Raw genomic sequence first — 21498 nt, 5'->3', positions numbered from 1 at the left:
TTCACAGGCATGTCAGCTCTGTACATAAAAAAGGCCATATTGTTAATTAAGACCAATTCTTGAAAATAAGTGCAATGCAATAATAATAAAAAGAATCCCCTCAAATAGCCTTTAACTATGGCAGGCCTTAGAGCCTCCAATAGCAAAAAAACAGGTCCCATGATCTTGTTGTGGGGAAGGGGAATGTTCATCACCGGGAGCAGCCTTCTTCTGGTAAATAACCCCTCAGATACAGTGGTCTCAATTGACCACAGCATCTAAAGGGGTTAAATGCACGGGATTGGCATTGTCTCTGATCACGGACACTGGTGGTAGGAGTCTGCTGACCAAGCACCATCTTTAAAGCCCCAACTTCCACTGTACATGTATGGCAGATGTCGGGAAGGGATTAAAACAAGAGTACACAAACTTTTTGCCATAAATCTCATACTGTAAGTGGGATTCTATAAATAAAACTAGCATTTACCCAGAAAATAGGGGTTCCCTGCTCTCCCATTTGGAACTCCAGGAAAAAAAAACTGTAAAAGTGGCCAAGTATAAGTGATGTTATCTCCCCTGGTATTTATGAGAGCTTCAGAAACACCCAAGCATTTCACATCCATAATAGGGGTCAGCAACCTCCAGCACTACAGTTGTGTGAAACTGTAACTCCCAGCAATTACACTTGTTCAGCTGTTCCTGGAGCTACCATAGACATGAATGAAGCATGCTGGGAGTTGTAGTTTCGCAACAACTGGAGTGCTGAAGGTTGCTGACTCCTTGTCCAATAAAATACAATGGACAGAGCCACCTGCACAACCATTTGTACTCAATAGTCCAGAGAGAAGTCCCAAATATGCTAGAGGTGGTTGGGGCTACACAGAATGGCATTGTGGACCACATTTGGTCCTCAGGCTGCAAGTTTGCAATCGAGTTTAAAGGATCACTCCAGGAGAAACTGATACACAGGAGCAGATTTACTAATTGTGTCTAAGTGCAGACTAAACGCTCTAGAAATGTGCAAGATTGGCTGATGCTGGATGATAAATCTGGCCCATCTTAAGACTGTCTATGAAGAAGAAAGAGAAAAGAGGCACATGAAAAGCATTCTACATGCTCAAAATAATAAAAAAGGACAGCATGAAATATATTTTTTTTTGGATGTGCACGGTACTTTTCATGTGCCCATTCTCCTTCTTTATTGCTGTTTATGACACATGCGCAGCACCCCGTATTTATACAGTATTTGGTTTATTTTGTATGGTTCCTCTAATCCGGTTTAGTTTGCTATGACTTTAGACTGCCTAGTTTCTACCACCTATCAGACAACTTACTTGTGCCCTCAATTGTGCCCCTCAACTTTGGCAAATATACAGCCATGTCCCCTTTCCCACCCAGTGTTGACTGAGGCAAAGAAGGTGTCTGTGATACTTCATAAATGCGGTGCACAGCCTTTTGTTGAGTATCACAATAATGAGCTGATCACAGTGTGTCCCACTGCTTAGACCCCATCGATTAGCTCTAATCTGTGGGGAACCAAACAGTACGTTTTTGAAGCACAACTAGAGGGATAGTAATGCATTATACACAATATTCGTTGAAATTAGAGAGTTGTCCCTAAAAAAACACAGTTGTGCTGGGTCTTCCAGGAGGAGAGATGCTCTTTATAACTGCTTGATAGTTGATGTCCTGAAAAATCATCTTAAATAGACTATTTGAAAATGAGGTTTATCCCCTTAAACTCCTTCAAAGGCACATTCTGATTAAACAAATTATCCCCTATCCACTGGTGACCAACTGATAGGGTTTCCACCGATCACAAGAATGAGGGTCCTCTGTTCCTATTTTGATTGGAAGGATATTTAAGCATGTCCACCACTTCTCCATTTACAACCTATGGGACTGCCAGAGACAGCAAAGCACTGTACTTGGCTATCTTCTGCAGTCCCATAGAGATGAATAGAGTGGCAGTGCACATAATCAATCTAAAAGTGCGCATACCTGATACGGTAGTTTGAAATCTGCTGGCTCATTCAGTACACACATAAAAAACTAAAAGGTGAGATAAGGGATTACAGTCAGTGCAACCTCTCCACGTCACCATCTTTTAGCAGTTTATGGAAAGAAGGCTGGAGCAGATGGCACTAAAGGTTTTCCTTTTGGTAGAAGGGCGAATATTTGGAAAGTTCCACACATATACTTACCGCTAGTACATACTCTACACGGATGATGGGACAGTCTGTAATTGTTGGTGTTATTGGGGGTATTTTCAGCATCTTTCCATTCCAGATCTCAGTGCTTCCAGATGCTATATGATTCCCGCGCACTCTGGCCAACATTTGTCTATATGTTTTCATCTTCCCGTGGACAAAGAACCTTTGAACTTGGAATATAGCAGCTTTGGGAACCACTAATCGTGATGATCCATTTTCAATTTCTGCATAGATGGGTATGGCTTCCCCTAAAAAGAAAAAAACATGGTACTAATAATCAGTATTAATAATCAGAATTAATAGTTAGTACTAATACAAACCGGATTCCAAAAAAGTTGGGACACTAAACAAATTGTGAATAAAAACTGAATGCAATGATGTGGAGATGGCAAATGTCAATATTTTATTTGTAATAGAACGTAGATGACAGATCAAACGTTTAATCCGAGTAAATGTATCATTTTAAAGGAAAAATACGTTGATTCCAATTTTCACGGTGTCAACAAATCCCAAAAAAGTTGGGACAAGTAGCAATAGGAGGCTGGAAAAAGTAAATTTGAGCATAACGAAGAGCTGGAAGACCAATTAACACTAATTAGGTCAATTGGCAACATGATTAGGTATAAAAAGAGCTTCTCAGAGTGGCAGTGTCTCTCAGAAGCCAAGATGGGTAGAGGATCACTAATTCCCACAATGTTACGCAGAATGATAGTGGAGCAATATCAGAAAGGTGTTACCCAGCGAAAAATTGCAAAGACTTTGCATCTATCATCATCAACTGTGCATAACATCATCCGAAGATTCAGAGAATCTGGAACAATCTCTGTGCGTAAGGGTCAAGGCCGTAAAACCATACTGGATACCCGTGATCTCCGGGCCCTCAAACGACACTGCACCACAAACAGGAATGCTACTGTAAAGGAAATCACAGAATGGGCTCAGGAATACTTCCAGAAACCATTGTCAGTGAACACAATCCACCGTGCCATCCGCCGTTGCCAGCTGAAACTCTACAGTGCAAAGAAGAAGCCATTTCTAAGCAAGATCCACAAGCTCAGGCGTTTTCACTGGGCCAGGGATCATTTAAAATGGAGTGTGGCAAAATGGAAGACTGTTCTGTGGTCAGACGAGTCACGATTCGAAGTTCTTTTTGGAAATCTGGGACGCCATGTCATCCGGACCAAGGAGGACAAGGACAACCCAAGTTGTTATCAACACTCAGTTCAGAAGCCTGCATCTCTGATGGTATGGGGTTGCATGAGTGCGTGTGGCATGGGCAGCTTGCATGTCTGGAAAGGCACCATCAATGCAGAAAAATACACTGCTCAAAAAAATAAAGGGAACACAAAAATAACATCCTAGATCTGAATTAATTAAATATTCTTCTGAAATACTTTGTTCTTTGCATAGTTGAATGTGCTGACAACAAAATCACACAAAAATTAAAAATGGAAATCATATTTTTCAACCCATGGAGGTCTGGATTTGGAGTCACACTCAAAATTAAAGTGGAAAAAACACACTACAGGCTGTTCCAACTTTGATGTAATGTCCTTAAAACAAGTCAAAATGAGGCTCAGTAGTGTGTGTGGCCTCCACGTGCCTGTATGACCTCCCGACAACGCCTGTGCATGCTCCTGATGAGGTGGAGGACGGTCTCCTGAGGGATCTCCTCCCAGACCTGGACTAAAGCATCTGCCAACTCCTGGACAGTCTGTGGTGCAACGTGACGTTGGTGGATAGAGCGAAACATGATGTCCCAGATGTGCTCAATTGGATTCAGGTCTGGGGAACGGGCGGGCCAGTCCATAGCATCAATGCCTTCGTCTTGCAGGAACTGTTGACACACTTCAGCCACATGAGGTCTAGCATTGTCTTGCATTAGGAGGAACCCAGGGCCAACCGCACCAGCATATGGTCTCACAAGGGGTCTGTCGATCTCATCTCGGTACCTAATGGCAGTCAGGCTACCTCTGGCGAGAACATGGAGGGCTGTGCGGCCCTCCAAAGAAATGCCACCCCACACCATTACTGACCCAATGCCAAACCGGTCATGCTGGAGGATGTTACAGGCAGCAGAAGAGCACAGGGCGCCAGTGGCGAATTTGCCAATCTTGGTGTTCTCTGGCAAATGCCAAACGTCCTGCACGGTGTTGGGCTGTAAGCACAACCCCCACCTGTGGACGTCGGGGCCTCATATCACCCTCATGGAGTCTGTTTCTGACCGTTTGAGCAGACACATGCACATTTGTGGCCTGCTGAGGTCATTTTGCAGGGCTCTGGCAGTGCTCCTCCTGTTCCTCCTTGCACAAAGGCGGAGGTAGCAGTCCTGCTGCTGGGTTGTTGCCCTCCTACGGCCTCCTCCACGTCTCCTGATGTACTGGCCTGTCTCCTGGTAGCACCTCCATGCTCTGGACACTACGCTGACAGACACAGCAAACCTTCTTGCCACAGCTCGCATTGATGTGCCATCCTGGATAAGCTGCACTACCTGAGCCACTTGTGTGGGTTGTAGACTCCGTCTCATGCTACCACTAGAGTGAAAGCACCGCCAGCATTCAAAAGTGACCAAAACATCAGCCAGGAAGCATAGGAACTGAGAAGTGGTCTGTGATCACCACCTGCAGAACCACTTCTTTATTGGGGGTGTCTTGCTAATTGCCTATAATTTCCATCTGTTGTCTATCCCATTTTCACAACAGCATGTGAAATTGATTGTCACTCAGTGTTGCTTCCTAAGTGGACAGTTTGATTTCACAGAAGTGTGATTGACTTGGAGTTACATTGTGTTGTTTAAGTGTTCCCTTTATTTTTTTGAGCAGTGTATATTCAGGTTCTAGAACAACATATGCTCCCATCCAGACGTCATCTCTTTCAGGGAAGACCCTGCATTTTTCAACAAGATAATGCCAGACCACATTCTGCATCAATCACAACATCATGGCTGCGTAGGAGAAGGATCTGGGTACTGAAATGGCCAGTCTGCAGTCCAGATCTTTCACCTATAGAGAACATTTGGCGCATCATAAAGAGGAAGGTGCAACAAAGAAGGCCCAAGACGATTGAACAGTTAGAGGCCTGTATTATTATATGAGAAACTGGTCTCCTCGGTCCCCAGACGTCTGTTGAGTGTTGTAAGAAGAAGGGGAGATGCCACACAGTGGTGAAAATGGCCTTGTCCCAACTTTTTGGGGATTTGTTGACACCATGAAATTCTGATTCAACATATTTTTCCCTTAAAATGGTACATTTTCTCAGTTTAAACTTTTGTTCCGTGATTTATGTTCTATTCTGAATAAAATATTAGAAGTTGGCACCTCCACATCATTGCATTCAGTTTTTATTCACGATTTGTATAGTGTCCCAACTTTTTTGGAATCCGGTTTGTAGTTAAATGCACATAATACAGTACATTTGGTGCTCAATATGCACTCCATTATTTTGGCACACGTTATTTCAGTCTTCTGGTGCAGTGGTTACATAAATCTCCCCTAATATCTGTCATCACCAGCAGATATTTTTGGATGACTCACAATGTAAGAAAGTTATTGTGTGAGCATTGATGAAAGAGAGAATGTAGGCATGTTTGCATTGTGCTAGAGGTTTTGTAAGTAAATTGCTTAAAATTCCACTGAAGGCATAGTTTAGCTAATGGGATTGGGACTAATTCTTTAGCAATTAATATCTAACACATGTTTTCCATGAAAAGTATTACTATATAATGAATAGAGCATTTCATGTGAAGTATTAACTCAATATACTGTACATGCAATAAAAATATTTCTATTATTTTTTGGGGGGTTTTAATTCTTTATTAACTTTCCTCTCTGGCAGCACCTCTTGCTGTTTCTCCTTTGGCAGAAATTCTGGCCCATTTTCTCCTGCATTCAGTGGCGAACTAACATGCTCAGTAGCTTCTCTACTCACTTTTCCCTCTTAGTGCAGACATAGTAATCTCATAGAGAAGTGGCCAAAACACCTTTCATTCATTAATCATTCATCAATTTATTAATTCATATTTCTAAATTAACATAGTAACATAGTAACATAGTACATAAGGCCGAAAAATGACATTTGTCCATCCAGTTCGGCCTGTTATCCTGCAAGTTGATCCAGAGGAAGGCAAAAAACCCTGTGAGGTAGAAGCCAATTTTCTTCACTTTAGGGGAATAAAAAATTTCTTCCCGACTCCAATCAGAATAACTCCCTGGATCAACGACCCCTCTCTAGTAGCTATAGCCTGTAATATTATTACGCTCTAGAAACACATCCAGGCCCCTCTTGAATTCCTTTATTGTACTCACCATCACCACCTCCTCAGGCAGAGAGTTCCATAGTCTCACTGCTCTTACCGTAAAGAATCCTCTTCTATGTTTGTGTACAAACCTTCTTTCCTCCAGACGCAGAGGATGTCCCCTCGTCACAGTCACAGTCCTGGGGATAAATAGCTGATGGGATAGATCTCTGTACTGACCCCTGATATATTTATACATATTAATTAGATCTCCCCTCAGTCGTCTTTTTTCTAAAGTGAATAACCCTAATTTTGATAATCTTTCAGGGTACTGTAGTTGCCCCATTCCAGTTATTACTTTAGTTGCCCTCCTCTGAACCCTCTCTAGCTCTGCTATGTCTGCCTTGTTTACAGGAGCCCAGAACTGTACACAGTACTCCATGTGTGGTCTGACTAGCGATTTGTAAAGTGGTAGGACTATGTTCATATCACGGGAATCTATGCCCCTTTTGATGCAACCCATTATCTTGTTGGCCTTGGCAGCAGCTGCCTAACACTGGTTTTTGCTGTTTAGTTTGCTGTTTATTAAAATTCCTAGATCCTTTTCCATGTCAGTGTTACCGAGTGTTTTACCATTTAGTATGTACGGGTGACTTGCATTTTTCCTTCCCATGTGCATAACCTTACATTTATCAGTGTTAAACCTCATCTGCCACTTATCTGCCCAAGCCTCCAATCTATCCAGATCCCTCTGTAGTAGTATACTGTCCTCTTCAGTGTAAATTACTTTACACAGTTTAGTGTCATCTGCGAAAATTGATACTTTACTATGCAAGCCTTCTACAAGATCATTAATAAATATATTGAAGAGAATAGGGCCCAATACTGACCCCTGAGGTACCCCACTAGTGACAGTGACCCAATCTGAATGTGTACCGTTAATAACCACCCTCTGTTTTCTATCACTCAGCCAGTTACTTACCCACATACAGATGTTTTCTCCCAGTCCGAGCATTCTCATTTTATATACTAACCTTTTATGCGGTACAGTGTCAAATGCTTTGGAGAAGTCCAGATATACGACATCCATTGATTCGCCGCTGTCAAGTCTAGAACTTACCTCCTCATAGAAACTGATTAAATTAGTTTGACATGACCGATCCCTCACGAAGCCATGCTGATATGGCGTTATTTGCTTATTTCCGTTGAGATGCTCTAATATAGCATCTCTCAGAAAACCTTCAAACAGTTTACCCACAACAGATGTTAAACTTACCGGCCTATAGTTTCCAGGCTCTGTTTTTGGCCCCTTTTTGAATATTGGCACCACATATGCCACGCGCCAATCCTGTGGGACATTCCCTGTCAGTATAGAGTCTGCAAATATCAGAAATAAGGGTCTGGCTATGACATTACTTAATTCCTTTAGGATACGGGGGTGTATGCCATCCGGTCCTGGCGATTTGTCTATTTTAATCTTTTTAAGCCGCTGATGTACTTCTTCCTGGGTCAGACAGGACACTTTTAATGGGGAATTTATTTTTGCATTCTGCATGTCATCTGACAATTTATTTTCCTCAGTGAATACATTGGAGAAAAAAATATTTAACAGCTTTGCTTTCTCCTCGTCGCTCTCTGCGACTCCCCCCTCATTACTCTTTAAAGGGCCAACACCTTCAGCTTTATACTTTTTAACATTTATATAATTGAAGAACATTTTAGGGTTGGTTTTACTCTCTTTGGCAATTAATCTCTCGGTCTCTAGTTTGGCCGCTTTTATTTGTTTTTTACATGTTCTATTTTTTTCCTTATAGTTTTTCAGTGCTTCCGTGCAACCCTCCTGTTTTAGTGTTTTATATGCTTTCTTTTTGTCATTTATTGCTTTCTTTACAGTTCTATTTATCCACATTGGTTTCTTTTTGTTCCTTAACCTTTTATTACCATACGGTATGTACCTCTGACAATGAGTTTTTAGGATGTTTTTAAAGATATCCCATTTTGTGTCTGTATTTGTGAGGACTTTGTCCCAGTTAGTTTGGCCTATGGCCTCTCTTAGTTGGCTAAATTTAGCTTTTTTGAAGTTTGGTATTTTTGTTCCTCCCTGTAGAAACGCTCTTTTGAATGATAATTGGAAGGTTATTACTTTATGGTCACTATTTCCCAGGTGTCCCCCGACACCATTCCTTCTGAATTGTTCTAGTCCCTCCTTCCATTCCTCCCCCATTCTTATTACCTTGCTCCCGGTCTCTATCTGCACTATCTTCCCCTCCTATAACGTAATTACCCTTCCCCCCAGTCCCTAGTTTAAACACTCCTCCAACCTTCTAGCCATCTTTCTCCCCAGCACAGCTGCCCCTTCCCCATTGAGGTGCAGCCCGTCCCTACGATAGAGCCTGTTGCCGATAGAAAAATCGGCCCAGTTCTCCAGGAACCCAAACCCCTCCATCCTACACCAGTTCTTGAGCCACTTGTTAATCTCCCTAATCTCCCATTGCCTTTCTTGTGTGGCTCGTGGTACAGGCAGTATTTCGGAAAATACTACCTTAGAGGTCCTTGCCCTCAGCTTTTGACCTAAATCCCTGAAATCATTTTTAAGGACTCTCCACCTACCTCTAACTTTGTCATTGGTTCCGATATGGACCATGACCGCTGGATCGTCTCCAGCCCCTCCCAGTAATCTGTCAACCCGATCCGCGATGTGTCGAACTCTAGCGCCAGGAAGACAGCACACTGTTCGGCGATCACGGTCTTTGTGACAGATTTCCCTATCTGTTCCCCTAATAATGGAGTCTCCCACTACCAGCACCTGTCTGGCCTGCCCTGCTCTCCTGGTTCCCTGCTTACTGGAGCTGACATTCCCCTGACTGACTGACTAGACAGTAAAGAAGTAAATTTGGAGTGTATGGTGGGGCTGGCATTGCCTGAGAGGGCAATGGTGCAATTTTATGTAAGTAAGAAAAACTAAACTTTGTAATCGTTACTCATGAGCGCTTCCACAATGGAATTTGTACACAGGAGCTGCGAGCCAGGGAACCGTGACTGTATTGCTCTTACCACTCTCCAATCCCTAGGCTTCTTCCAGCAACCCAACTGTGTCCTGACTTAGTACAGCCAGGTAATAGTGCACGTAGACATATCCTCTGACCTGACACTGCACAGATGTCATGTCACAGTTCAGAGCAGCAAGAAGAGTGACAAAGATGTCCGGGGCTGGAGAGGTGTTTATATTTATTTTTGTCTGATCTGAGGTCTACAGGGATCTAAGGTGGGGTTCTGATTTAAGATCTGCAGGTATCTTGGGTCGTCTGATCTGAGGTCTTCAGGGATCTGGGCGTGTGTGTGAGGGTGTCTGATCTGAGGTCTGCAGGGATTTGAGTAGTGGAATCTGATCTGAGGTCTTCAGGAATCTTTAGGAGGGGTGGCACATGAATTTTGGGATCTGATCTGAGTGGGGAAGCATACTGTATGAATAATGGAGTCTTATCTAAGTAGGGGGGGCACATGAATTCTGGGGTATGATCTGCAGTCTGCAGGGAATGGAGTGATGAGGAGCACATGAATATTGGGGGTCTGCAGGGCTTTGATGGAAAGGGTATAGAGAGGCATTTGAATTTTGAGGTCTGATCTGAGATCTGAAATGATCTGATGATTTAGGGGGCCACATGAATTTGAGGTCTGATCCTGGAGTCTGTATGAATTTGTGGTCTGTATACATTTGGGGTCTTATCGGTGGTTTGTATGAATGTGGGGCTAATCTGGGGTCTGTATTCATTTTAGGGTCTATCAGGAGGTCTGTATTCATTTTGGTGACTGGTCTAGGGTGTGATACCTAAAGTTTCGTTTGGGTCCCATCATTTTCTATTTCTATGTCTTTGGCTCTTTTATTTTGGCAGTACATTAATTGGGGGCATTGGGCAGCAATGTCAGTACAGTAATGTGGGCACATAGGGCAGCAGCAGGCACAATATTGGTGGATGCTGGAGGATGACCGTGTTAAAGGGGAAGCTGGATAGGGGGGTTCTTTGCTATAGGGGGTGGGGATGAACTGCAGCAGCAATGAGTCAAGGCAGAGGTTCAAACTAATCTCCTGGGCCGCAATGTAAAATTTGTAACAGCCCCCATCTATCATGTGCCATTTATTAATACTGGTACCTTCTTATATAGCAGATGGGGTAGTACACCCTGGCCAAAGACATCTACATATGATGGTCTGGACCAAATGGAGAAGAAAAGGGAAGTGAACAACTGAAATCAGTGGAGACGTCACCTGTGAGTCACTGGATTTATATTATTTGTGGTCGGATCGGCTATCAGAAAGGTGAACCTAACCTATCTAACCCCTATCTACAACAAGCAGTAGAATTATGCCATGACTGCTGTGGTAGGGCAGCCTAAAGGGGGCCACCCTAATGTGAAGTGACTGTAAGAAGGTGTGGGTGGGTGGGTGAAATCAGCTGAATCATAGTCAGCCTGGGCCCACAGGTGCCTATAAATAGCCTAGTAATCAGCCATCCTGGGCCCACAGGTGCATGTAATTAGCCTTGTAATCAGCCTCCCCTCCCACAAATGCAGCAATATATTTGCTTAATACGTATACCCATGACCACATCCTATAAAATATGTTTAAATCTCTTTATTAGAAAATAGGGCAGTGTGAAATTATTCAAAGAGAGTGGGAGGGCGGGGGCGCAACCTGTTCTTCCTAGGGCACCAAAATATCTTGTCCCGGCCCTGACTGGGGCGGTGTGTAAGGGACTATTTACTATGCAGGGAGGAATGGACGGTAGGGACTGACTGCAGTGCAATCCTAGGCGATGCAGGTACTTGGCTGTCCCATGGGATGAGCTACTGTCCATACACAAAAAAGTGTGTAAGAATGCAAATTACACTGGAGAGCAGCATTTCTTACATTGATACATTTACTTATCAATGTAATTTTTTTTTAATTTGTGGAGTGGTATAAAAAAATGAAGCTTACCATTACAATATCCTTTTCTCCCAATTTTGGCATTTAAAGAAATTGGTCCCGAGGTGCACAGCCAGCAGCCAACCATTTTCTCTTTAGATAGTTGTACAGGTGTCTAAGAAAGGAAGAAAATAGTCTCATATTGCATTGAAAAAAATAAATACACATACAACACAAGTAATGGGGATGTTGAAAACAGACATGCATTAAGGGAAATCTGCTGTGATTAAAAGGTGCAATTACTAGATAGCAAATAGGTTATAGAGATAGGAACATAGCAGGCATATCATATAAAGGCAAACAGAAGAATATGTCTATCACATGGGCACAATTTACAATGTTTTACAGTGTTTATACAGCATTGATTGCCTGCAGTGCTAATGGCTTACCCTTTCCCTTTCCACAGGATAACCTTCTGCTTAAAAACACACTTAGGTGAAAACACAATACAGTATAGGAAAAACATTATATAAATGTGGTTCTAAAACTAAATAAAGCTAAAGCTAAAACTCCAATAGACTGTATGTTATGCAATTATATATATATACACACACACATACATATGATAAGTATGATACAATTCCACTGGCCCAAAAAGTCAAATATATTTATATTTTAATATAAAAAAAAGTCAAAAAATTCAGAATTTGCATGACAAAGATGGAGAAAGCCACAGAACAAATTTGGAATGGGGCCCCATTGCACCCTGACCACATGAAAATCTGATGATTGCTTTGGTATATACTCTGTCCTACTGTATGTGTGTTTTCCTTCTTTTCTTGGTCTCCCATTCCTGTAAAACCTGCTATGCCTGTTAATCTGGAAGTGACACCCACGTAAGCATCTTTAATTTGCATAGTCATTACATTTATATTTTAGATACATTTTAGGAAAAATGTTGCAAAAGTGAGGATATTCTTTGAAAAACAAAAAGGTCCTGCGATCAAAGACAGTGCCTTGAAAAAGTATTCATATCCTTGAACTTCTCCCCATTTTTCATGTTACACCTACAAACGTAAATGTATTTTATTGGGATTTTATGTGATAGACCAACACAAAGTAGCAAGTATGTGTGAGGTGAAAAGAAAATGATACCATTTCAAAAAATTTTATTAAAAAAATTCTGGAAATTGTGGCGTGCACTTGTAGGGCCACCTTTCACTGTAATTACAGCTGCAAGTCTTTTGAGATATGTCTCTACTAGCTTTGCACATCAGCAGGTTGAAATTTTTGCCCAATCTTCTTTGCAAAATAGCTCAAGCTCAGCCAGATTGCATGGAGAGCGTACGTGAACAGCTATCTTCAAGTCTTGCCACAGATTCTCAAAATGGATTTAGGTCTGGACTTTGACTGGGCCATTCTAACACATGAATATGCTTTGGTCTAAAGACCATTCCATTGTAGTGCTGGCTGTACGCTTAGGGTCGTTGTACTGCTGGAAGGTGAACCTCCTCCCCAGTCTCAAGTCTTTTGCAGCCTCTAACAGGTTTTACTCCAGCATTGCCTTGTATTTAGCTTCATCCATTTTCCCATCAACTCTGACCAGCTTCCCTGTCCCTGCTGAACAAAAGCATCCCCACAGCATGATGCTGCCATCTCCATTAGCACAGTGGGGATGCTGAGTTTAGGGTGATGGGCAGTGTTAGTTTTCCTTCATATATAGCATTTTGCATTTAGGATAAAGAGTTCAACTTTGGTCTCATCTGATCAAAGCATCTTCTGCTGTGTCCCCTACATTGCTTGGGGCAAACGGGACTTCTTATGGCTTTCTTTCAAAATGGCTTTATTCTTGCCACTCTTCCATATACGCCAGATTTGTAGAGTAGACAACTAATAGTTGTCCTGTGGACAGATTCTGTCACCTGAGCTGTGGATCTCTGCAGCTCCTCCAGAGTGACCATGGGGCTTTTGGCTGCTTCTGTAATTACACTGCTCAAAAAAATAAAGGGAACACTTAAACAACACAATGTAACTCCAAGTCAATCACACTTCTGTGAAATCAAACTGTCCATTTAGGAAGCAACACTGAGTGACAATCAATTTCACATGCTGTTGTGCAAATGGGATAGACAACAGGTGGAAATTATAGGCAATTAGCAAGACACCCCCAATAAAGGATTGGTTCTGCAGGTGGTCACCACAGACCACTTCTCAGTTCCTATGCTTCCTGGCTGATGTTTTGGTCACTTTTGAATGCTGGCGGTGCTTTCACTCTAGTGGTAGCATGAGACGGAGTCTACAACCCAAACAAGTGGCTCAGGTAGTGCAGCTTATCCAGGATGGCACATCAATGCGAGCTGTGGCAAGAAGGTTTGCTGTGTCTGTCAGCGTAGTGTCCAGAGCATAGAGGCGCTACCAGGAGACAGGCCAGTACATCAGGAGACATGGAGGAGGCCGTAGGAGGGCAACAACCCAGCAGCAGGACCGCTACCTCCGCCTTTGTGCAAGGAGGAACAGGAGGAGCACTGCCAGAGCCCTGCAAAATGACCTCCAGCAGGCCACAAATGTGCATGTGTCTGCTCAAACGGTCAGAAACAGACTCCATGAGGGTGATATGAGGGCCCGACGTCCACAGGTGGGGGTTGTGCTTACAGCCCAACACCGTGCAGGACGTTTGGCATTTGCCAGAGAACACCAAGATTGACAAATTCGCCACTGGCGCCCTGTGCTCTTCACAGATGAAAGCAGGTTCACACTGAGCACATGTGATAGACGTGACAGAGTCTGGAGACGCCGTGGAGAACGTTCTGCTGCCTGCAACATCCTCCAGCATGACCGGTTTGGCATTGGGTCAGTAATGGTGTGGGGTGGCATTTCTTTGGAGGGCCGCACAGCCCTCCATGTTCTCGCCAGAGGTAACCTGACTGCCATTAGGTACCGAGATGAGATCCTCAGACCCCTTGTGAGACCATATGCTTGTGCGGTTGGCCCTGGGTTCCTCCTAATGCAAGACAATGCTAGACCTCATGTGGCTGGAGTGTGTCAGCAGTTCCTGCAAGACGAAGACATTGATGCTATGGACTGGCCCGCCCGTTACCCAGACCTGAATCCAATTGAGCACATCTGGGACATCATGTCTCGCTCTATCCACCAACGTCACGTTGCACCACAGACTGTCCAGGAGTTGGCAGATGCTTTAGTCCAGATCTGGGAGGAGATCCCTCAGGAGACCGTCCGCCACCTCATCAGGAGCATGCACAGGCGTTGTAGGGAGGTCATACGGGCACGTGGAGGCCACACACACTACTGAGCCTCATTTTGACTTGTTTTAAGGACATTACATCAAAGTTGGATCAGCCTGTAGTGTGTTTTTCCACTTTAATTTTGAGTGTGACTCCAAATCCAGACCTCCATGGGTTGAAAAATTTGATTTCCATTTTTTTATTTTTGTGTGATTTTGTTGTCAGCACATTCAACTATGTAAAGAACAAAGTATTTCAGAAGAATATCTAATTAACTCAGATCTAGGATGTGTTATTTTTGTGTTCCCTTTATTTTTTTGAGCAGTGTAGTTCTCTCCTTGCCTGGGCTGTCAGTTTAGGTGGACAAGCATGCCTTGGTAGGTTTTCAGTTGTGCCATACTCCTTCCATTTTGGACATTGGATTAAACAGTGCTCTGTGAGATATTCAGAGCTTGGGATACTTTTTTAGAACCTAACCCGGCTTTACACTTCTCCACAACTTTATCCCTGACCTGTCTGGTGTGTTCCTTGGTTTTCATGATGTTCTTTGACCACTAATGTCTAACAAACCTCTGAGGCCTTCACAGAACAGCTGTAGTTATATTGAGAATAAATTACACACAGGTGGAATATTTACTAATTAGGTGACTTTTGAAGGCAACTGGTCACACTGGATTTTATTTAGGGGTATCAGAGTACAGTGGACTAAATACAAATACACAGCAAACTTTTCAGATTTTTAGTTTGAAAAAAGATTTGAAAACCATGTATCACTTTCTTTTCACTAAACACATACCGTACTTGCTACTTTGTGTTGGTATATCACATAAAATCCCAATAAAATATATTTAAGTATGTGGATTCAATGTAGAAAAATGTGGAAAAGTTCAAGGGGTATGGTTTCATTCACATGACCATGTCAGTTTATTGGACTGCAAAACGCGGATCCGCAAAACATGGACACCGGCAGTGTACACTCTGCCTCACGTTGCGGACCCATTGACCTCAACATGTGGCCAAAGATAGGACATGTCCTATCTTTTGCGAAATGGACGCACATACCCGGAAGTGCATGGCGTCCAGAAATGTAAAAAAAATAATTGATTGGTTTTGTAACAATCTCAATGTCCCTAGACAAAGCTTGAACGGTTTTATAAAGGATAATGGAGAAAGGTTGTAATATCCACAGCTGTGCTATAGTTTTTGGCACATGTTGTCATTAAGGTAGACCCCTTTGAAGATTTCTTTTATTTCACATGAAAAAAAAAAGAAAACCTGCTAAAAGTAAACAAGAAATATAGCTGCCCTCATTGTGCCAGGATCATGTAGAAAATGCTGCAGATTGAGTGTCTTGCAGGGTGAATCTCCTACTGATCTCTTCTATGTCAACTGAGGGGGCAGGGCTTAGCAAAGGGGGTGGGGCTTAACACACTTTATTCTTCTGCAAACAGGGCAGAGGAGGGAAGCCCCTGATCCAGCCAGTGAGGAGGAAGAGGGGGTCATGGTTGATCTCCTAGGACACAAAGAGATTTATACTGCTCAGTTTTAGTTGTCACATGAGGCACCATAAAACCATGAGAAAGGAGGAGAAATATATTTTTGTACGTTTTGTCATTTTATTTTACCACATAGAGGCACCATAAACACGGTTTGCCCTGCTTGCAGCCCCCTACTATTAACAAGAACCAAGATCTTAATCTGATGGAACTTTCCTTTCATGTAGTATGTGGACAGCCATTCATTTGAGTGGCCAGCAAGTAGTACTACTGTACTGTTACATGTGTGGCTGGCTGGCGTTTCCCCTGGGGATAATGAATGACCATTACGACTGGGGGTCTTAGAAGCAGGGCTAGCTTCTATTTCTTTCAGAAGAGTAAAAAAAAATAATATTATTATTCAATCCAATATTGCTACATAATACTAAATTAAAAAGTCCAAGGGGGCGAGTACTTTGTATCGGCACTGTGGAATGGCTAAAAGTCCTGGAGTTTGTCAAGTTATACAAATCTCTTTTATATTTTTTATTTCCCCCAAAAAAATTCCATGATATTTTATGTCAAATTGGTGTTGCTTAAAATCAGCTTCAACTGCTAGAGTATTTTTCTGTGATGATATCATTCATATTTAAATACTGAACCATTAGGCTCCTGTATAGCTGTCATGAAAGTGCAAGGTATAATTGTATATTATTTTGATAAAATGGGCGCAGATAAAAGAATAAAGCTCATTAGCTCCACATCTCACCACTGTGTTGTTACTCATGCTCTGATCCTCCCTGCCATACTATGTATTTGCAGTCATTATGGAGTTCAATGCTTTAATGTGATCCAATTTGCCATTAGGGCATGATAGCTGAAAGGATTCCGCCAGCAGCTGCATACACTTACTTAGTGGTAGAAAATGGCATGAAAAATGGATGGATACGTGACATATAATGGTCTGCGTTAGATAGCAGACCTACAAAGATTAATAATAAGTCTCCCATAATTATGTCTTCTGCAGCTGTCATTATTCACGTTTAGGACTGCAAGCCTTACAAATGCAGGCTCTGCGGTAAATGGGGCTGCGTGATGTACAGCTAATAAAACAAATTGGCACACCTGCATACATTACCAGTGCAGACACCAACTGCAGACATATAAAAGTACTTGCCATTGGAAGGTAAACACAAATAACATGGAGTCATAATGGAGAAAAAAAAGGATTTCAGGAAAAAAAATAAGTTTCTTACAAGAAGTGATGGAGAGTTGACATCAATGCGGCTGTTGACGCGCAGCTCACGGTGGACACTGTAAGCAGGCACTAGGGGTCTTTCCAAAACAGCAGTGAGCCGATACTGCACCCTGCCATATTTACCAGTAAAAGAGGTGACCAGTGGTCTAGAAGTGACAAAAAGAGAAACAGGGTAGTAAAGTGACAATAAATCTAAAAGATCTACAGTCGCTATGCATTTGTGTCATTGAGTCATTTTGACAGATTCTCTAGAAAAATGGCCAATCTACCCCCTGCCAGTGATCGCTACTTTTATCGCACACATTTTCAATTCATATCTCCAAAAACTTTACATATGTAAATAATATTAGCCACTCTTTCCATTCCCATTCACTTTAACCCCTTTAGGACACAGCCATTTTTCACCTGACATGTGTCACTTTATGTGGAAATAACTTTGGAACGCTTTTACTTTCTCATGACACATTGAGCTTCATGACAGTGGTAAATTTTAGTCGATGTACCCTTATTTATTTAAAAAAAATAGAAAAATTAGCAATTTTCTAACTATCACTTTCTCTGCTTTTAAGACAGATACGGGGTACCCCATAAAATTGTTATTACTTTATATCTCCCATATGTCCACTTTATGTTGGCATAATTTTGTAAATGTTATTTATTCATTTATTTTTGGATCTTAGATGCAGTACAATTTTAGATGCAAATTGTTACCATTTTTAAGAACATTTCAAAAACCCGTTTTTTAAAAGGACCAATTCAGTTATGAATAAGGTTGTCACGATACCAAAATTTCGATACCATGAAAAAGTATTGCGATACTCGATACCAAAAAAATAAAACACCAAAAAAAGCTGCGTGCATTCTGAATTTAATGGAACGTCCAGACCATAATAGAACAGTCCTACCCTATTTTTGGGGGGGAGAAGGTAACAAAAAAATGGCGAATCGCACATTATTTATTTTTTTTCTGTTATGGCGTTTACCGCATAGGAGATATTTTTTAATATTTTAAAATTTTTGACTTTTTCGGACAAGGCAATATGTAATATGTTTATTTTTTATTGTTCATATATTTTATATGTAAAATTGGGAAAGGGGATGATTTAAACTTAATATTTAGGTGTTTTTTTTTACTTTTTATTTAATAACTATTTCCCCCCTTAGGGGCTAGAACCTGGCATCTATTAATCCCTTGTCCTATTCACCCTAAGGCCCCATGCACACGAACGTGTGTGATCCGTGGCCGTATTGCGGCCCGCAAATTGCAGGCTGCAATACACGGCCACAGTTCAGTGTGCATTCCACATCACGGATGCGGACCCATTCACTTCAATGGGTCCGCAAATCCGGAATTGCGGAATGGCCGCACGGAACGGGACCCCTCAAAAGCACTACGGAGTGCTTCCGTGGGGTTGCGTCCCATACTTCCGTTCCGCAAAAAGATAGAACATGTCCTATCTTTTTGCGAAACGGGCGGATCGCGGACCCATTAAAGTGAATGGGTCCGCGATCCGATGCGGCTGACCTACGGCCGGCGATCGTGCATTGCGGCCCACAGCATGGGCACGGGTCACACAGGTTCGTGTGCAGGGGACCTAACAGAGATCTATTATGGTGAATAGGACTTCACACTGTCCCCGCTTCCCTGTGCATAGTGCACAGCATGGAGCTTACCATGGCAACCAGGGCTTCAGTAGCGTCCTGGCTGCCATGATATCGGAGCCCCGCAATTTCACTACTGGGGCTCCGATCGGAAGCTGCCACTGATGAGTAGGGGAGGACTGGATGCTGTGGCCACTGCCACCAATGACTATAATGCTGGGGGTGTTGGGGTGGCGCACTGCACCATCAATGATTATAATTTATAATGCTGCGGTTGGGGGGGGGCGCACTGAGCCACCAATGAAAATAATTAATAGTGTTGATTGAGCACCAAAGTGCACGGGTGCTCGGACCGAACACATCGGGATGCTCGGTTGCTCTACCGAGCACCCAAGTATAATGGAAGTCAATGGGTGAACCCGAGAATTAAACCAGGCACCGCCTGTGCTGAAGAGGGGAAGGTACATGGTTCATAGGAAAAAGTCAGAAATTGATGGAAACACCACCAAAATAGTTCGGGAACAGCATGGGGAGGATGTCTCGATGCATCTTGGACTCCCAGGTCGCTGCTGGGAACCATGTTGTCCAAGTAGTAGGCCACTTTTACAGACTGACAATAATACGCACAATTTTTATTTTTAAATAATACATTTTAGAGGAAAAATTGTTAAGAAACATTCTTTTCTGTATATTTACTTGTATATAAAGTGCAAGTGCTGTCAAAAATTACAAGGAAGAGGTACTCCGATACAACCTGTATATCACATAATGGAGGGCCTCATTCTAATTGTAGTACAATAGTTCAGTGAAAGGGCTGCCAAAGATTACAAGGAAGCGGCACTCCAAAACACCCTTTGTTACACATAAAGGAGGGCATCATACACACCCTTGAAAAATGATTGATGGCCCGCTGGTGACCCTCAAAAACATTTGGAGCAAGGGCCTGCTGATCTGACCATCTAAAACATTAGGGGCGAGGGCCTGCTGCCGCATTGGTGACTCTAGATAACCTCTGGGTGATTGCACGTCCCCGTGACGGCAACGATCCATTCGGATGTCTGCCCTATCAACTTTCGATGTTCTTTTCTGCGCCTACCATGGTGATCACGGGTAACGGGGAATCAGGGTTCGATGCCGGAGAGGGAGCCTGAGAAAGGGCTACCACATCCAAGGGAGGTCAATGGCTGAAATCTGATTGGCTGTTGTTGCCTTGCCCCTTTTTTTTCCGAATTGTGAACCACCCAGAGAGGGTGGGACAAGTTATTAAAGCACAAGCGTCCAAGGAAGGCAGCAGGCGCGTGGCAATTACCCACTCCCGACTTGGGGAGGTAGTGACGATAAAAAACAATACATCACTCTTAAGAGGCCCTGTAATTGGAATGAGTACACTTGCTCCCGGCTTCCACAACATTCACCCAGTGTGCCATCATGGTGAGGATTTTGTTGACCAGACTCTTGGCTACTGAGACTGCACTTGTAGGTGAGGGCCGTGGGAAAGGCAGCATAACATGAAGTCAGCCATGTGTGCCAGAGTACCAACAGGCAAGACTTCGCTGTCGTGATCAGAAGGTGAGCTGACCCTGTAAAAGATTGTAAGTGAGGGCCTGCAGGTGAGCTGACCCTGAAAAACATTATATGCGAGGGCCTGCTGGTGAGCTGACCCTGTAAAACATTATATGCGATGGCGTGCAGGTGAGCTGACCCTGTAAAACATTATATGCGAGGGCCTGAAGTTGAGCTGACCCCTGGAAGAAGCCATCGAGCGAAACGCGCATCGAGGAGTCTTTGGAGGTCACATCAGCTTGCGGTCGGTATTGTATATCTTTATTTAATGTTTTACCCACCGTGCACTTTGCACTTTCTATAGTGTTACTACTGCATGGGACATGTCTGAGGGGCCTTAGTCCTATCGATATACTTTTGCCTCCGAGTGGAATAAGATTAATAATACGCCTGTGGGTGGTTTTCTATATCTTTATTTAGTGTTTTATCCACTTTGCACTTTCTGCAGTGTTAGTACTGCATGTGACAGGTTTGAGGGGCCTTAGTCCTATTGATATACTGGGGCTTTTGTGTGGTATAACATTGATAATATTCATATGAATGTAGTGTTGATGTTTGACCGACCATATGCTACTGCTTAGGATCTGTTTTTAACCGCATTGATATAATTATATTTAGTAATTTGTGTGTTAAATAAAGAGTGTATATTTTTTATTACTAATTTATGCGTGGCTACTTGTTTGGTGTAAGTTGAGCTTACCCTGTAAAACATTATATGCGAGGGCCTGCAGGTGAGCTGACCCTGTAAAACATTTTATGATATGTGAGGGCCTGCAGGTGAGCTGAACCTGTAAAATTTATATGTGAGGGCATATATGCGAGGGCATTATATGCGACGAATAAACATGTTGATATGATGGAAGAGGAGGAGGAGGATGTGAAAAGGAAGATTTAACCATATAACCTTTTTTGTGGTGAAAGGGGTGCATGGGAATACAGTGTATTGATTACATTAAACAACACATTTAAAGTGCCTTTGTTCATCCGCTTTCCTTTGGTGGAGTTGAAAAGTCTGGGGCAATCCAG

At 42.7% G+C, this 21498-nt stretch overlaps 1 protein-coding gene across 2 annotated transcripts in view; it reads right to left on the bottom strand.

Moving 5' to 3' along the window:
* ARRDC4 (arrestin domain containing 4) overlaps window positions 1-21498 on the bottom strand; it is a 108762-nt gene that overhangs the window by 9087 nt on the left and 78177 nt on the right. For both annotated transcript variants that reach the window (XM_040414214.1, XM_040414215.1), the window contains 3 exons: window positions 17306-17453; window positions 11405-11507; window positions 2184-2440 (listed from right to left, as the gene is read on the bottom strand). In XM_040414214.1, the coding sequence (XP_040270148.1) occupies window positions 2184-2440; window positions 11405-11507; window positions 17306-17453 (508 nt within the window). The remainder of the gene's footprint in view (window positions 1-2183; window positions 2441-11404; window positions 11508-17305; window positions 17454-21498) is intronic.

The sequence above is a fragment of the Bufo bufo genome, chromosome 1 (genome assembly GCF_905171765.1).
Source record: "Bufo bufo chromosome 1, aBufBuf1.1, whole genome shotgun sequence".
NCBI classification, from domain to species: Eukaryota; Metazoa; Chordata; class Amphibia; order Anura; family Bufonidae; genus Bufo; species Bufo bufo.
Note: the sequence above shows the minus strand (reverse complement) of the source record. Positions and strands in the feature narration are given on the sequence as shown.